This window comes from Haemaphysalis longicornis, unplaced genomic scaffold, assembly GCF_048455015.1.
Source record: "Haemaphysalis longicornis isolate Haplotype H1 unplaced genomic scaffold, Haemaphysalis longicornis Haplotype H1 scaffold_3, whole genome shotgun sequence".
NCBI lineage: Eukaryota > Metazoa > Arthropoda > Arachnida > Ixodida > Ixodidae > Haemaphysalis > Haemaphysalis longicornis.
Genome location: NW_027526335.1, coordinates 51,531,444 through 51,546,756, shown reverse-complemented (window position 1 = coordinate 51,546,756; position 15,313 = coordinate 51,531,444). Strand labels below are relative to the sequence as shown.

General features: G+C 43.3%; 1 protein-coding gene across 1 annotated transcript in view; it reads right to left on the bottom strand.

Moving 5' to 3' along the window:
• The window catches only part of LOC144174452 (anoctamin-7-like), a 272,760-nt gene that overhangs the window by 59,353 nt on the left and 198,094 nt on the right, over window positions 1-15,313 (bottom strand). Inside the window, exons 4-6 of the mRNA XM_077703171.1 lie at window positions 14,906-15,006; window positions 7,559-7,634; window positions 5,699-6,095 (exon numbers count right to left, since the gene is read on the bottom strand). Coding sequence (XP_077559297.1) covers window positions 5,699-6,095; window positions 7,559-7,634; window positions 14,906-15,006 — 574 coding nt within the window. The remainder of the gene's footprint in view (window positions 1-5,698; window positions 6,096-7,558; window positions 7,635-14,905; window positions 15,007-15,313) is intronic.

Here is a 15,313-nt window from a genome sequence, read left to right as displayed (position 1 = left end):
CGAAGGCCAGCTTGCATTGAAACGTAAAAAAATGTCAAGGGAAAAAATGACTCCTCAGATATCTCGTGATTTTTTAAAGCGTGATCATGTTTTCGAACACAGGGAAATGGTAGTTAAAATGCCGAATTTAAAAAAAAATCGCCAGAAGTCCTAAAATTGGCCAGTGAAACTGCCGCGCAGTCTACGTGACGCTATATGCACTACTCAACACTTGAACTGCGCAAGCCAATTTTCTTGAGCGAGGAAGAGACATTGATTTATTATCCCTAAGCGGCAGTAGCACGCGCCGCACTTGGCATTCTGGAAAGATCAGATTTTTCCAAAACTATCCGTCGAGCGGTGCGAGTTGTCCGATGTGAACTCCGATGAATGTAGCGTATCAGCAACAACTGGCACTTGCTCCTCTTGGTTTTAATGCGTAAGAATACTTTGGCGAGTACCTCACCCCTCCGTAATTCAAGAGGTGTAATGCAACGCACCGGGTGTGATGTAATTGTAAAAGTGCAGCATCTTGTGCTTGCACCAAATTACGCAATAATTGGTTCTAAAAAATTTAATATTTATAATACTACATAAGCATATGGTTGGTACCTATAAAATGAATAAGAAAGAATTCAAAAAGAAAACAAAAACAAACGCGTGAAACAATGCGCAAGCAAGCATTTGCGTACAGTATTGAAGACGATTTTATAGGAGCGTGGAGTATGCCACTTTATTGGGATATATGATGCCTTCATACTTTGACATGACTGCGTACTTTACTGCCCGTAGTAAAATCTTTTCCCAGCAACGAATTTTTGTAAAGTGGTAAAGGCAACCTACAGGGGATTGTTGTATATCAGAGTGGCTTTTTAAATGTTTACGCATTAATAGAGAACTCTTATGATTTCTGTGCAATTTTCTTTTGGTTTTGCATGTGTTGTGTATGATGGGTAAATCGAGAGTTCGTAATAACCCGGACGAAAAGGTACACTGCTATGAATGACAGCGCAACGAACATGTCCTTATAAATGTTTTCGCAACCGACGTAGCACTGTCCGTCAGGTACCTCGAAAACTACCGCAGATAAAGAAGTAAAGGAAGTCAACCCAAGGCCGCAGCTAGGAAACTGCAACGTCACATTCTTAAGAATTTGATCGTGAGCGTCGAAGGGTCTGTTGCATGTCTTTGGCGGAAGGCGTCGTTACCCTGACGTACGTGCACTACAGTGCAGTGAAGTAGTTGTACGTGCGGAGCACACACTTACGCCCTAGCAGGAGGTAAAACGCTGCGAGTAAATTGTTCTGCTTTTTAATAAATTTTATTTTAAATAACACCTACAGCTTCAGTAGCCTTTCCCTTTGCGCGGAGCGGGTATTCCTCAATTTTAATTTTGCAATGCGATATGACATGCGTCCAGTGCATATTATCGTGAATGCTCTTTTAGGTGTGTTTCAAGGTCGCAACAGCGAGTTTTTGTGTATGCAAGCTATGTGATTGCTGACTCACTCAGTGTTAACACCCGAGGTCGTTTTAAGGTACCGCCAAAAAACGCTCATGTTCTCTTTCTGTTAGAAAATTAAAGGCTACGAACAGGAGCGGAAGCTCACGATATTCGACATCAATTCCAATTGAACCGAAGTCTTTTGCTGCGAGGTAGAATCTAGGTGGCCATATGCTGTGGCGTGCTGAGTCAATGACATCGTAGGTATCAACCGCAACCATTGATAAGTTTGAAGCTGAGTGAAGGATGGGCCGGAATGCTGGTTGAAAACTGGTCTAAATCCTGTGACCTATTTTTGCACGGGAACACTTTTCCATCCTTGAGTAATCTGTGTCGCGTTTGATGAAATCAAACATATCTGTCAAATAAACTCCTTAGGAAGCTGGATCACAAAGCTAAAGCCGTCACTCATTGCATTTCAGGGAACTATTCATTCGAGTTAAATTTGGTAAAAGCCTAAACCCGCTAAACCTAAGCCACCTACACTCGAGGATCCACGTTTTTTTTTAAACGCGAGACGTTCTATATCGCGAGTCGTTGATAAACAAACGTCCCAGTGCGTGTGCCATCAGCACGCGGCCACGCATGCCGTTCAAAACATGATTTGAACTTCAAGTTTGCACGTCTCATTCCTTGGATATTCATCTTAAGTAGATTAGTTATTAATAGGCACCATTTGCAAGGTTAAATATGAGTTTCGCCTCAAGCTTATATGTTTCATATTTTGAGTTGATTTGATATCAATAGGCACCATTTTGAAGACCCGTAGAGTCAAGATAAACGTGTTTGCGTGTATGTGTGTCTTTCTAAAGGATGCATGACCATCGTTAACGCCCATGAAAAAAAATGTTTGCTCATTATCTTCACCTAAAATCGGCGTCACCCGTACGTCGTGTTCTAAAAAGCTTATCTGGCCATCTACCGTCACAGTGTGCAACGAATCATGATTTCATTAACATTTTAGTTTGCTAATATATAATCGAATTAAAGCATTGGGAACGCGGGGAGACCTCGAAATAGTATTGCAGGAAAACGCCCACGCACACTCGCCTTCATGAATATGTCGCCACTAGCGGCTCGTATCAATGGCCGCCGATTAATAGGGCAGTTTTGACATCCGAAACTCTTATGGTCACCTTTGGTATGAACTAACATTTTTATGCGGGGTGGAACGTTTACTTGCAGTTTGCCTCTAAAATGCACACCATTGTATGAATAAATAATATCATGGCGATATGTGGGTCATTGATTAGCCATGTCACTACTGCATGAGCTTGATAATAGCAAGAACTACCTTCAAAAACCCGAGTACAGAAATCCCGTTTGCGCTGGGTTGGATTTAAGAAGGCATAAAGTGGTAAACTACATCACAAAAAAGAAGAGAAAGATAAACGTTAATTTATCTCAATGGAGTAAGAAAACAAAGGTTTTTTTATAGGACTACTTGCGAAATTTGCATTTCATGGCGAAGTTTGCATATCGTGGAATCGCGAACTTTGAACCTGTGCTTTGCCACGTCCCACCTTTCCCTCTTGCTCAAGTCGTATGATGGGCAAATACAAAAAAAAAAAACAACAAAAAGGCAACAGGATTTAGGCAGCGACACATCTTATTCTTCCTGTAGTTGCCGCAACAGTTTCTTCCAGCTGTTCATATGCCCTGCACCGGGCTTGGTAACCCTTCATGTAAAAGGGCGATGAAGACAAAATAAAAGAACGGTTCATTCAAAAAACCGTTGTCATCCAAAAACAACAATTTTAAAGCAAACTCACAACTACGCCATATAATATGGAAAGGAGAGAAGCAGTGTTGATTCACGAGCCGCTTTATAGCTGGTTCCTTATGTCAGAAGGACTTGTCTGGGCAGTTGGCGGCCATGGGCCAAACACCACCGGAAAATAATTAGTGTCTGATTGTACTGGCGCCACTACTTTCGTTTGATCGTATCGTGAGCCATGAAATTCGGGTTTCAATATTTATTTTATTGTTGGGGGTTAAAACCGTATTTGGTGCCTGAACGAAGTTTAGTAAGATACCAAAGGATAGTTCTTTCAAATTAAACAAGTTATGTTTTGTACTGGTAAAGGAGATAAAACTCTTTAGTATACGGGTGTTTATTCTGGACTGCTGGGCTGGTGCAAGAAATATGGGGTCGAGCCAAAAACGTGATCTAACAACGTCACCGGAAACCACGAATTATTTACAGTTAAAACTGGATGTAACGAACCTGTATGTAACGAATTCCTGGATTTAACGAAGTTTTTCAATTCCCCATTGCCACTCCCACTGAAGCCCATGTGTGTGCCACCTCTATGTAACAAAACGTCGGGGCTGCGAACCTTAATGTAACGAAGTCGCCGAGATGATCAGTCATTGTTTATTGCACTTTTCCTCAAAAATCTACGGGAGAAATAAACGAATTGAGGGAATACTAGCACTACAGTCAGGAGTGAACAGCAATGAAAACGTCTGGAATCGCCTAAGCACGGAATTGGTCATGATGATAATTATCATGAACGGAGGGGTTAGCACCATCCCGTGGCTAACGTAGCAGTCACTTCTGGTGTTTCTTGTGTAGCGTGACACCACTCCAGCTAGCAAGACTAACTACCCTTCACGTTTTTTTTTTGCCCGCACCGCAAACTACCGTGCGTTTCCATGTACGTGTAGTCGCGCGTCCCTACTTCTATAAAACGAAAGGTTGTGTATTTTCAAGAAAAGCGCTCATTTTTGAATGTCGCCTCTGCTGGCGAGAAAGAAGAATGTTGCCGCCTGGTATAGTATCCCAGGTGGCACCCTCTCAACAATCTCCAGTGCGGTAAAGAGCACCAAGTTCGCAAAAAGGCACCATTTCAACATAACTATGGTTCTTGTAACGCATTAAAGCGCCGAAAAGTGTCAAAAGGCAAACGTTATACTTAAGTTACGTTTGTTAATAAGGGGGCATGTGTCCTTGTTTTCTTTTTTTTTGGATCGCCGTGTTGTGCCTAAGCTCGTGCGAAAGCAGGAGGCGCAACTCGCGCAGTTTTTCTCTGTGAAAGAAATCCATGAACGGTGGGTTAACCTTCTCTGATGTCTAGCATTTTGGCTTAGCTTCTGCTTCATATACCGCGAGCCTTAACTCGAAACCTGCATGTAACGAAAACCTGGATGTAACAAAAAATTGCGAAGTTTTGTCAACTTCGTTGCATCCAGGTTTAACTGTAGTTAAATCGTTAAACTTTGTAAAATCGGGTCTGTCACTTTACAAGCAGTTCGTTCCATAAATTCGATGTCTAAATTCGATGAATCAGGACAGCTACCATGACATCATAATTGCGGCGGCCGTGGCTCTCGCCTGGGAATAATTTACCAATGCCCTAAAAGTCCGTGGTGAGAATAATAAGCCAACCGGGGCTTGCCCTGAAGACGTCGCACCCGAACCGACGTGCGAAACACCGCGCTTTTTATTGTACCACTTCCCCGCTGAGCGGAACGTTCTTGGCTCTCCTATCCTTCAACCACGTAAACAGGGCCTCCTCCAACTTTTTGTATGGGGTGGTCTTTAGGTACTTGTTCTTTGACGCAATTCCAGGCGATGTGGCATGGATGACGGCGTCCTTCTCCTTAAGATTTGGGAAAGCGTGCTGGTCGGGATGCCATGGTCTGCGGCCACGGGACTGCTCAGTTTTTGTCGTAGAACTCCGTAAAAACGAAACTATATGCCTAGTTTTTGTTCTGACGTGGTGCTCTGACTAAACACATTCTAAATTGCTTCTTTTTTAAATGTGCCTGTTTCTCGAAATACTTCGTTAAATCAGGAATGGCGCTGAATCTATTTAGCTAGTTCGCGTTCATAAAAGCATTGAGCCGTATAGAAACCTGGAGGGGAATTCGAATTTGTTCGTTAGATCGGGAAATTCGTAAGATCGATTTCGTTAGATTGAGTTGTGACTGTATTATCATTTTTGCATGATGTAACTATCGCGCATGTAAAGCTCATGAGATGTAACTTCAGCCATAGTTTGGGGAAATTCGCAATCAAGAGCACAGTCATTTTTTTTTAAATACTGTATCAAAGACTCTTGAGAGAAGTGAAAATCTTTTAGCAAGAAGCAAATAAGCTCGAAAGGTTCAACCAAGGACTACCACAAAGGCACCATAGAGCCAAAAAGCAGAAGATCAATCAGAAATCTGAACTTAATCAAACTTAAAAGCCACTGTGTCGTGACTCACTTCTCAATAACGCCGAAGAAGAAAACTCCCAAACCAATGACAGCCGGCACGACCAATGACGCGATGAAGGTTCCGACCCAGGCGAAGTAGAAAGAGATCTTCTCGCCGAAGTAGTCACGGATTCCGTCCAGCGGTTGTCCGCTCATCAACTTCCTCCACTGGTGGTCCAGGGATGAACGGGTGTCCCCCTGTGGCGGCGCCGTGCCACCACCGGCGGTGAGCGGCGGCTGACGGTCTTCATCGAGAATTTGCACAGAGTCCGTCACCTTCAGCGCCGACAGAGGCTGCGGCCTAGGAAGCGGCACCTCTCCTGGCACGTACACGGGTTCGAGTGCCGAGCGCTCGTGCACTACGAACGCGTCTAGGTACACGTTCTTCATGAGCAGGTATGAGAGGCCTGCCGAAGAAAGTATGATCATGAGGGAGCACATTATTTTGTGGTTGCAGCTGCACATTTCAGTCAATGGGGTCTCCAACGCACTAGAATAGAACGAGCTCCCTGTGAGTCGAAATTTGACCTGCCAATTGCTGTAGCAGTCTGAAAAGTAACTTTATTTTTGCTATGTCATGAAATATGGTTGTTTGCCTTACTCAAGACAACGTAAAAGGCAAACATAAGGCGCGTCGGGTTTATTTTGGGGTGCAGTGGCTACTTGATAAACGGCAAGGGAGAATCGGCGCCATGTGTACATGTTTGTGGACGCTTAACAAATTTTAGGGGGTGGGATTTCAGTCGCAGGCATCCACAACGGCTAAGTCACAGCCAACGGGGTGCTTTGATCTAGTAATATAAAACAATAATAATTTCGCAAAGAATCATGCACCCCTCTGTCTAACGATTACGATGGTTGAACGCGAAGCTTTCTCGTGATGAATTCATTGGTTAGCTGATCCCACACTGCGAGTAGGGTCTACTCTGGACGTACGCACCACTTTTCTAGAATACCCACAGCAACTCTAAGGTGTGCACTCCGTAGGCCTAACGTTTGGGTTGGGGTGTATGGCGCGAATCGGTACCTGCTGCCTGGCGTTCGCTTCGACCATGTCGAAATGAAGCAATCGGTTAGGCGCCGGCTTCATAACGCGAGGGACCCATGTTCGATCCCTACCACAAGAAGTATTTTTTTCTTCCGCTTTGCCTAGAGTTCCTCTATATATCTCCCGCAGGGAGCTAAGAGTGACGCGACTTTTTTCCACGCGGCGCCGTGATGAAGTCACTCCGGTTATCCATGCCGAGCAGGGAAGCCCTCGCTACGGCTGCGCCGCAGTCGCCGACGCGGGCGGCACCACACCCCGTCCAGGAGCAGCAGCAACAGCAACGTGAGTGACATCACAGGAATCCAGCGTAGCTGCCGTAAGGCGCCGCCGACCGAAGCGCCCCCACCACGCGTCCGCCGCCGTCGGAAGCGTGGCGGCGCGGCTCCTGCACACGCGACAGGCAGCTTTCCCGCAGCAATACGGATAACAAGATGGCGGATGGTCGCGCAACTCAGCTCTCTGCGGGAGCTATATAGAGGAACTCTAGCATCACCCACAATCATTCATCATCATTATCAGAAAAAGTTGGCTTTCCTGCAGGGGATATTGGCGTACAACTGCATCAGTGAGGGCACGAAATCTTCGCTTTAATGAAGCACACCCACCAGGAAAAAATAAAATGTTTTATCTTTTGAGCAGGGTCTATGAACGGTTAAAAAAGTACTACTACCTTTTGTTAACGATAGCTAAGCATTAAAGACCTGTTTTTTTTTGCTGTTGAAAGAAGTTGCCTGGTTTTAGGGCGGGCTGCACATGCCACTGTGGGCACGTTTTTGACTCCTATTTGCAATATCCGGCTTCCAGGGAAAAAAAAAAGATTACCCTTCTTTTTGTGGAACTCAGCTGGGTTTGACGTTTCGTCTTTGGCAATGTCGATATTTGTGAGGACGTGGTGAGTCTGAAAAAAAAGAGCCGTTGGTCTGGCGTTAGGGCTATGCTGCTGCGTGGAAAACTGCGCATTGCACAGTTTTGTAAGGCGCCGAAACTGTGGGAACACAGACAACTTTTTTCAGTGAAGCTTTAAGGTTGTAATCACTTCGCGTAATTATTATTGCGCTGCAGCTTTAAAATGTCTACTAGGGTGTGCTGTGCTGTGCTGTGTGCTAAAAGTGTTCTGTTTTTAATATTCCGCTGTGCGTTAAAATTTTTAAACGAAAGTTATAATGTTACATGTCCAGTCTGCACTTTCTGGACTCCCTCATGTTCTCGTGTAAAATGCAGCCTTGCTATTTTGCGCTTACGCCCCGATGTATGCGTCAAGTTTTTTGACCAACTCTATAAGGGATGTCGTGATTTTGAGGGAGGTATTTTTAGAGTGGCTATGTTATTCGGTTTTCCACAGAACTCTTTTATAATACCTACTACAACACAGTTTGTGGCCTCTCTGCGGAACGCAATCGTTTGGACGCAGAATACCGGTTTTGTTTTTCCACAGTGGGTGGTTTATTTTATATTTATGGCAGTTTGTTTTTTTCTGAGACAAAAACATAGACAGCAACATTTCTTTAGCTTAGGTTTCCCATAAAAACCTGCTGCTTTGCGTAATGTTGCCAACATTGACAATATTTTGTGTAACGTGGAAACAGTACTGGCTGGCGTTTGTGATGATTGCATGAGCGACCATTCCCCTGCTTTTGCTTGGCTTCGCACTGATAAGGCTGCTCCCGATAACAAGAAACCTACTAGGAATGCGAGGATCAATTAGGCCCAGCTGCGCAGTAAACTTCAAAACACGCACTACCATGACATCTTAGCTAAAGACGTGCATACCGAGTTTTTCAACTTTGTTAGTTCTTTATCATCTCGTAATTTCCAGCTGCACAACCCACTATAGCTGTAAGTACGAGCAACAACTGTGCCCTTGGATGACAGAGCCCATACTGAACGGCATAAAAGAACGAGATGCGTGATACCGTAAATGGAAGCTACATAAACAGGATGACTTCTACGCGCAGCAGTTCTGATTCGCTAGGAACAAAGTGGTCGGTATGATAAGAAAAAGGAAGAATATTATACTTCACTGGTGCAGCAAGCGCTAGGAAATGCTAAAAAAATATGGAATATTCTAAAACTTTTATTATTCGAGACTCAGTTGATACTAGTACCATAGAAAAATTTAATCAATACTTTACTAGCATAGGGTTTCACTTAGCTGGCCAGGTTCCTTCGACACAACGGGATGAATGCGGCAACGCGATGATATGCCCCTTTACGATTGATGAAATTGACTACCCTAAACTTGTGAACATGATAATAATGCTGACAGACAGGAAAGCAACCAGTCATGATGGTATAACCGTTCGTGTACTGAAGGACAAAATTGATGTACTTCGGCCACAATTAGTTCGTCTATTTAATTATGCCATATTTAAAGTGGTGTACCCTGACAACCAGGGTGCCGAACCGGAACCGAACCAAACCGAAAACCGGAACTGAACCGGTATTTTTGCCGGAATTGAACCCGAACCCGAACCGTTATTTTTTAGCACGCTGAACCCGAACCGGAACTGAACTGAAAAAAAGAAATAACGGTTACCTCCGTTCTTGATATTGCACAGTCAATGCAATTCTGGCCTTTCTTTTTTTTTTTTTTCACGTGCCGTCAACTTCGTACCCGCTCGCACACTTTCTCCTCCAGACAATTGAACACTATAACACTCTATGTAACAACAGGGGAAATGAATGAGCACCAGTGTAGCAATGGTCTGTTGCTGCTGGAAGCGCGAGCGTAGTGCAAGCTGACCAAGCGAAATGTCATTCTCAGCAGCTTGCAGGGGATATAAAACGACTTGGCCCTTCGCTATCTGCGACTTTATTGGAGCAAGCAGGCTAAAGGAGTGCTCCGCTGCGCAACAGCGAAGGTCCACACCTGATGTGTGCAAACTTTTTGCATTTCATAATATGTTTCAAAGTTCCGACACCTGCAAATTGTTAATATTTGACAAGTGTGACCGGAGGCGCTGCTCAGTGGCTAAGCCGTTTGCTGCTGACCACAAGTGGCCTCGATCTCCCTTCCCCACGACCGTTTTTCTGAAGTAGATGGAAATCGAGAACGTCGGTGTATCAAAATTTTGATCCACGTTTAATATCACCAGCTGGTTAAAATAAGTCTGCTGGCCTGCAACATAAGCTGCGCCTCGAAGCAGAGATATAGCACGGGGCATCAAATGCGCCAGTTTTTTTTAATGTGCTTACACAGAAAACAACAAAAAGGAAAAGGCGAATCACGTTGTTTTAAAATATTAAGCAAAAAGTAAGTAAAACCGAATATGTAAAAAAAACCTCCAAAACGTGGATATTGCTCTATACTTTTCTTTTCCCTGCCTTTCACAACCAAGCGTGTCATCAATGCGAAGGAAGTAAGTTCCGTGGTCAGTTTTTGGGGACAGTACAGTGGACAAGTTCTGTTGTTTACAGATACAAATAACAACAGATATGTTAGGAAAAACTGTTAAGGTGCGCACTTAATCCCTTGGCAAAAAACTGCAGCCCTATACCTTGTCTTGCAAGCAGAAACAGTAATAAAGCAGATGACACGTGCAGAAAGGCAGGCCGGTACCTCAAAGTGTCCTATTCACCCACCGATCATCTTTTCTACTTGTTCTGCAGTTTTGTCTCTCTCAGATGTGCTTTTTTTCGAAGGTGCACTTGTACTGACTGCCCAACTCGCTACATTCCTTCTACTGCTACTCGTTCCGGAGGGGAGTACTGCTGTGGACGAATTAAAGAGCGTCTACCCAAAAAAGTCCCATCTCATGCTCCGCGCGTCAAATTTCCTTTTCATGTTGTAACAGCATAATCTCTTATAAGATTTCTCAATGTAGCACACGGAACGATGGCCGGGGTCAGGCGGTACAATGACATACTGATTGTAATGCACACATCCGCTATAGCTATCGCAAAAGGAATTGCAGTGGTCAGAGCAACAATGCAGTGACTGAGCGTTAACTAAAGCTTACTTTTTGGCTAACACATTCGATAAGGTGACAGCTAACAAATCATTCAGGTGACCAAATAATCGTATTCTTTGGTAGTATTTATGTGCCTGTTGTAGGATTTTTCTGTGTTACAAATATAAAAAATGTGCGCCATTGGTATTAAGCGCTGGTATTCGAACGCACCAGTACGCAGGACTAAATTTAAGGTTTCAAGGTTAGCGTGATGGGCGATTCTATAGCGACGATTGTGATTTCGACAAAAAAGGAAAGGGCAGAAAATATATCCCACCGTGATATCTCTTGGCGGTGGCTTTATGAATAGTCGCTAGGACAACATAAAGTCTGGGCGAGAAAGTAGGTGGTAAATCGTCGCCACTTCATCTGTTTTTCTAATATCTCGTAATTGTTTAAAGTTTGTTTGGCAATTGCGCCACTGCCCTTGAGGAACAGCAGCATTTTGATTTTTTGTTTGTATTTTGATTTGACTGCCGTTTTAAACTACTAAATTTTTTTTCTAATTTCAGTGATAATTATCGAACCGGTTCGCGAATCGGTTCAAGCTCCTGAACCGGTTCACGAACCTGATAGGTACGTGATTTTGTCGAACCGGAACTGAACCGGAATGAAATGATTTCGCCTTAACCAGAACCGTAACCGAACCGTATTTTTTTTTTGGTTCAACACACTGCTGACAACCTAAAACTACAAAAAGTGTAACCAATTTTCGAATGTGGGGACCAAAATGAACCTGGCAGTTGTCGGCCAATATCCGTCTTTAGTGTTATAAACATTATTTTCGAAAAACTTATCTCTGTTCGTCTACGATAATACTTACAACATAATAACATCATCAAGTCAGCCAGACATGGACTTACACCAAATAGATGCACGTCCAATGGCATTAACTCAGTAAGTGTACTCCTTTTTACATAACAGCGAAATAGCGGGTGGGGTATTTGTTGACCTCAAAAAGTCCTTGGACTCCGTAACGCACTCGATTCTTTTGAAAATATTAGAACATTACAGGTTTCACGGACGCACCATACAATTTTTTACAGCTACTTGTCCAGTTGCAAACAGTTTGTTTTTGTTGCCGGTGTTTCATCGTCACAATTGGAAATCTCAACAGGTATTCCTAAGGGCTCGGTCCTCGGTCCGGTGCAATTTTCCCTGTACGTTTATACCAACGTAATTAACATCATACACGGTCATAATGTATGCGGACGATACAGCAATTATTGTGAGTGGAAAATCAGCTCAACATGTAGTAAGTGCGATAAATTATGAGTTGTTGCGCTTGTCAAACTGGCTTAATGGGAATCGTTATAATAAACATCATCATCAGCCTATCTACGCACACTGCAGGGCAAAGGCTTCTCCCATAAATTTCCAATTATCTAGGTCCTGCGCTAACTTCGACCAATTTATTCCCGCAAACTTCTTGATATCATCTGCCCATCTAAGTTTCTGCCACCCCCTGCCACGCTTGCCTTCTCTAGGGATCCACTCTGTTCCCTTAATGATCAACGGTTATCTTGCCTTCGCATTAAATGCTCTGCCACCTCCAAATAAATTCTTCTTCTTTATTTCTACTAATATGTCCTTAACACGCGTTTGTTCTCTGATCCACTCCGATCCCTTGTCCCGCAATGTTAACCTGTCATCTTCCGTTTCATTTCTCGCTAACTAGTCCTTAATTTAAGTTGAACCCTTTTAGTGAGCCTCCAAGTTTCTGCCGTGTAGGTGAGTACCGGTAAGATGCAGCTATCATACACTTTCTTCTTCAGGAACAATGGTATACGCTGCCATTCATTATATGACAATGTCTGCCGAATGCAGTCCACCCCACTCTTATCCTTCTAATTATCTCTCCCTTATGATTGGGATCCGGGGTCACAACTTGGCCTAAGTAGACATATTCGCTTACCACTTCCGCTGCCTCGCCACCTATCTCAAACGGCTGTGCTGTCCCGAGGTTATTGATCATTACCTTAGTTTTCTGCATATTAATTTTCAGGCCCATGGTTCTACTCTGCTCGTCCAGTGCGGTAAACATGCTTTGAAATTCTTCCTCCTAGTTACTCAGCAAGGCAACGTCATCAGCATATTTGAGGTTACTGAGGTATACTCAATTACCCCTTACGCCACGTGTTCCCAATTCAATGTTCTGAATACCTCTTGTAAACATGCTGTGAATAACATTGCAGAGATTGTGTCTCCTTGTCTGATGCCCTTCCCTTCCATATAGGTATTTTACAGCTCTCTTCATAGAGGACGATGGCAGCTGCGGACACATTGTACATATCCTCTAGTATTCTAACGTTATGGTGGTCTGCACCCTGATTCCGAAATGCATGAATGACTGCTGAGGTTTCAACCGAGTGAAATGCTTTTTCATAATGTATGAAGGCTATATAAAGGGGTTGAGTATACTCCGCGCACTTCTCTATCACCTGACCGATCATGTGAATAGGTTCGTTGTTCAATATCCTTTACGAAACCCTGCTTGTTCATTAGGTTGACTGATATCTAAGGTGGCAGAAAATCTGTTAGCGATTACCTCGTTAAGTACCTTGTAGACGACGGACAGTAAGCTGATCTTCCTGTAATTTTTCAAGTCCTTTATGTCACCTTTCTTATGGATTAAGATGATTTTCGCGTTCTTCCAAGATTCCGGTACACTCGCGGTCATTAGGCATTGCGTATACAGGTTTGTAAGTTTTTCAAGTGCGATTTGCCCGCCATCTTCGAGAGGTCTGCTGTTATCTGATCTTCACCAGGGGCTTTGCCCCCTTTCATTTCATTCAAAGCCTTCTTTGCTTCTTCTGTCGTTACTGGTGGGATGTATATCTCATAGGAACTACTTCCTCGTTAGGTATGATCCTGGATGTTGCGGCCGCTGTACAGATCTCTATAAAAATCCTGGGCTACTATAACTATTTTAACCCTGTTTGTGATGACATTGCCTTGCTTGTCTTTGAGTGCAGTCATCTGATTTTTTCCCATTCCTAGACGCCTCTTCAGTGATTTCAGGCTGCCATCGTTCTTTACAGCATGCTCGATCCTCTCCATATTATACTTCCGTATGTCAGCTGTCTTACGCTTATTAATTACGTATCTTCGAAAGCTCGGCTAGTTCTATTCTGTCAGCTTGTTTAGAGGTTGTCATGCTTTGCCATTTCCTAATTAAATCTTTCCTTCTCCTGGGGAGGTTTTACATTATCCTGTCTAGCTGTCGTAGCTCCCACTTCTACTGCGCATTTCGTGATAATGCGTGTAAGATTGTCGCTGGCTTCCCGGATCATAAACTTTGGTTCCTCGGTTAGAGCTGAATATCGGTTCTGCAGCACGTCTTATATTTGCTGATGGTCAACTAAAGCACTTTTTCTGTAAAAATCTTGTTCCGTTTTAAACACAGGCTGAGTAAGGAGCTTAAAACTACTTCTACTTTTAAACTGATAACATAGTCTTAAATAAGTCCTGGCCTAAATGCACTAAGCAAGGTTTTTTTAGAGTGACAGGTGACGAGAAAATGTGGTTGTAAAATCATGTCAACATGAGGCAAGTTTAAGCTGTTTGCCTGGATAAATGGAGGCTTCTGATACCTACATTAAACTTAATGCATGCAGACTACAGTAAACAATGCCTAGCTAACACAGAAATTTTCTAAAAGGCGAACATAAACAGGCGCACACTTGTCTAACGAGGCAAACATTTGAAGGCATACATTTGGTGCGAGCTACTTGCCATTTTTAAAGCAGGACTACCGTACCCGTAATGGTCTATCAGGAAAGTAAATGATTGATTATTCATTGATATATTTACATGTTGTATCGTACATTATTAGATTAATCCCGTTTTTAGGTAATACAACGTCTAATTGGGCTCAAAACAGTCTAAGAATGCTACGAGAATGTTTACAGTCTCTCAGCACATGTATTTCCTGCAACGAACTCTACTGAGTTATGCGAATTCCGAAAAAAAAAGCTCTACGAAGCATGTATTTTTTCTCGGTAACTATGGGCTACACTTCAAAACACATCATGGTCATATAGGTAGCAAATTCTTGACCGCCGGGTAAAGAAAACAAGGAGCTTATCGCTGAAACCCCGCCCTGTAAGATGTTTCCGACCGCTTGTACGCATAGGATTCAGATCTAACGTGTGCTAGAGGCATTTATTTGGTATTCGTTGTCCAGCAATCTATTTTATTGTGCTGGAGAGCAGCTTACCAGTAGGCACCGTAGGGCTGATCGAAAGTAGGCAGACTGGTCTTTGCTCCCAAAAAACCATTCCTTGCATTTGCACTGAAATGGTGCGCTGATTGTACGAGCTGAAAATTGCAATGTGCACATTGAATTTCAAGACCTCACAAAGGCGTCACGTAACTTGTTACAATAGAACAAATACTTAGAATGCTTATCGTACTAATAAACAATTTTCAATGTGCAGAAACATAACTGTATTTAAGCAGTTCCTGTGAGTGTAGTTTTCGTAGCCTCCATTCAGCTGTGAAATACACGGCGAAAAACGAGCAGAGAGTTATTTGCAAACTTTAAGCATCCGTAATATCAGAGTCCCTCAATGCTTTTCTGGTCATGAAACTTCGCCATAATGCAATGGGAGAGCTTCGTTCGCCG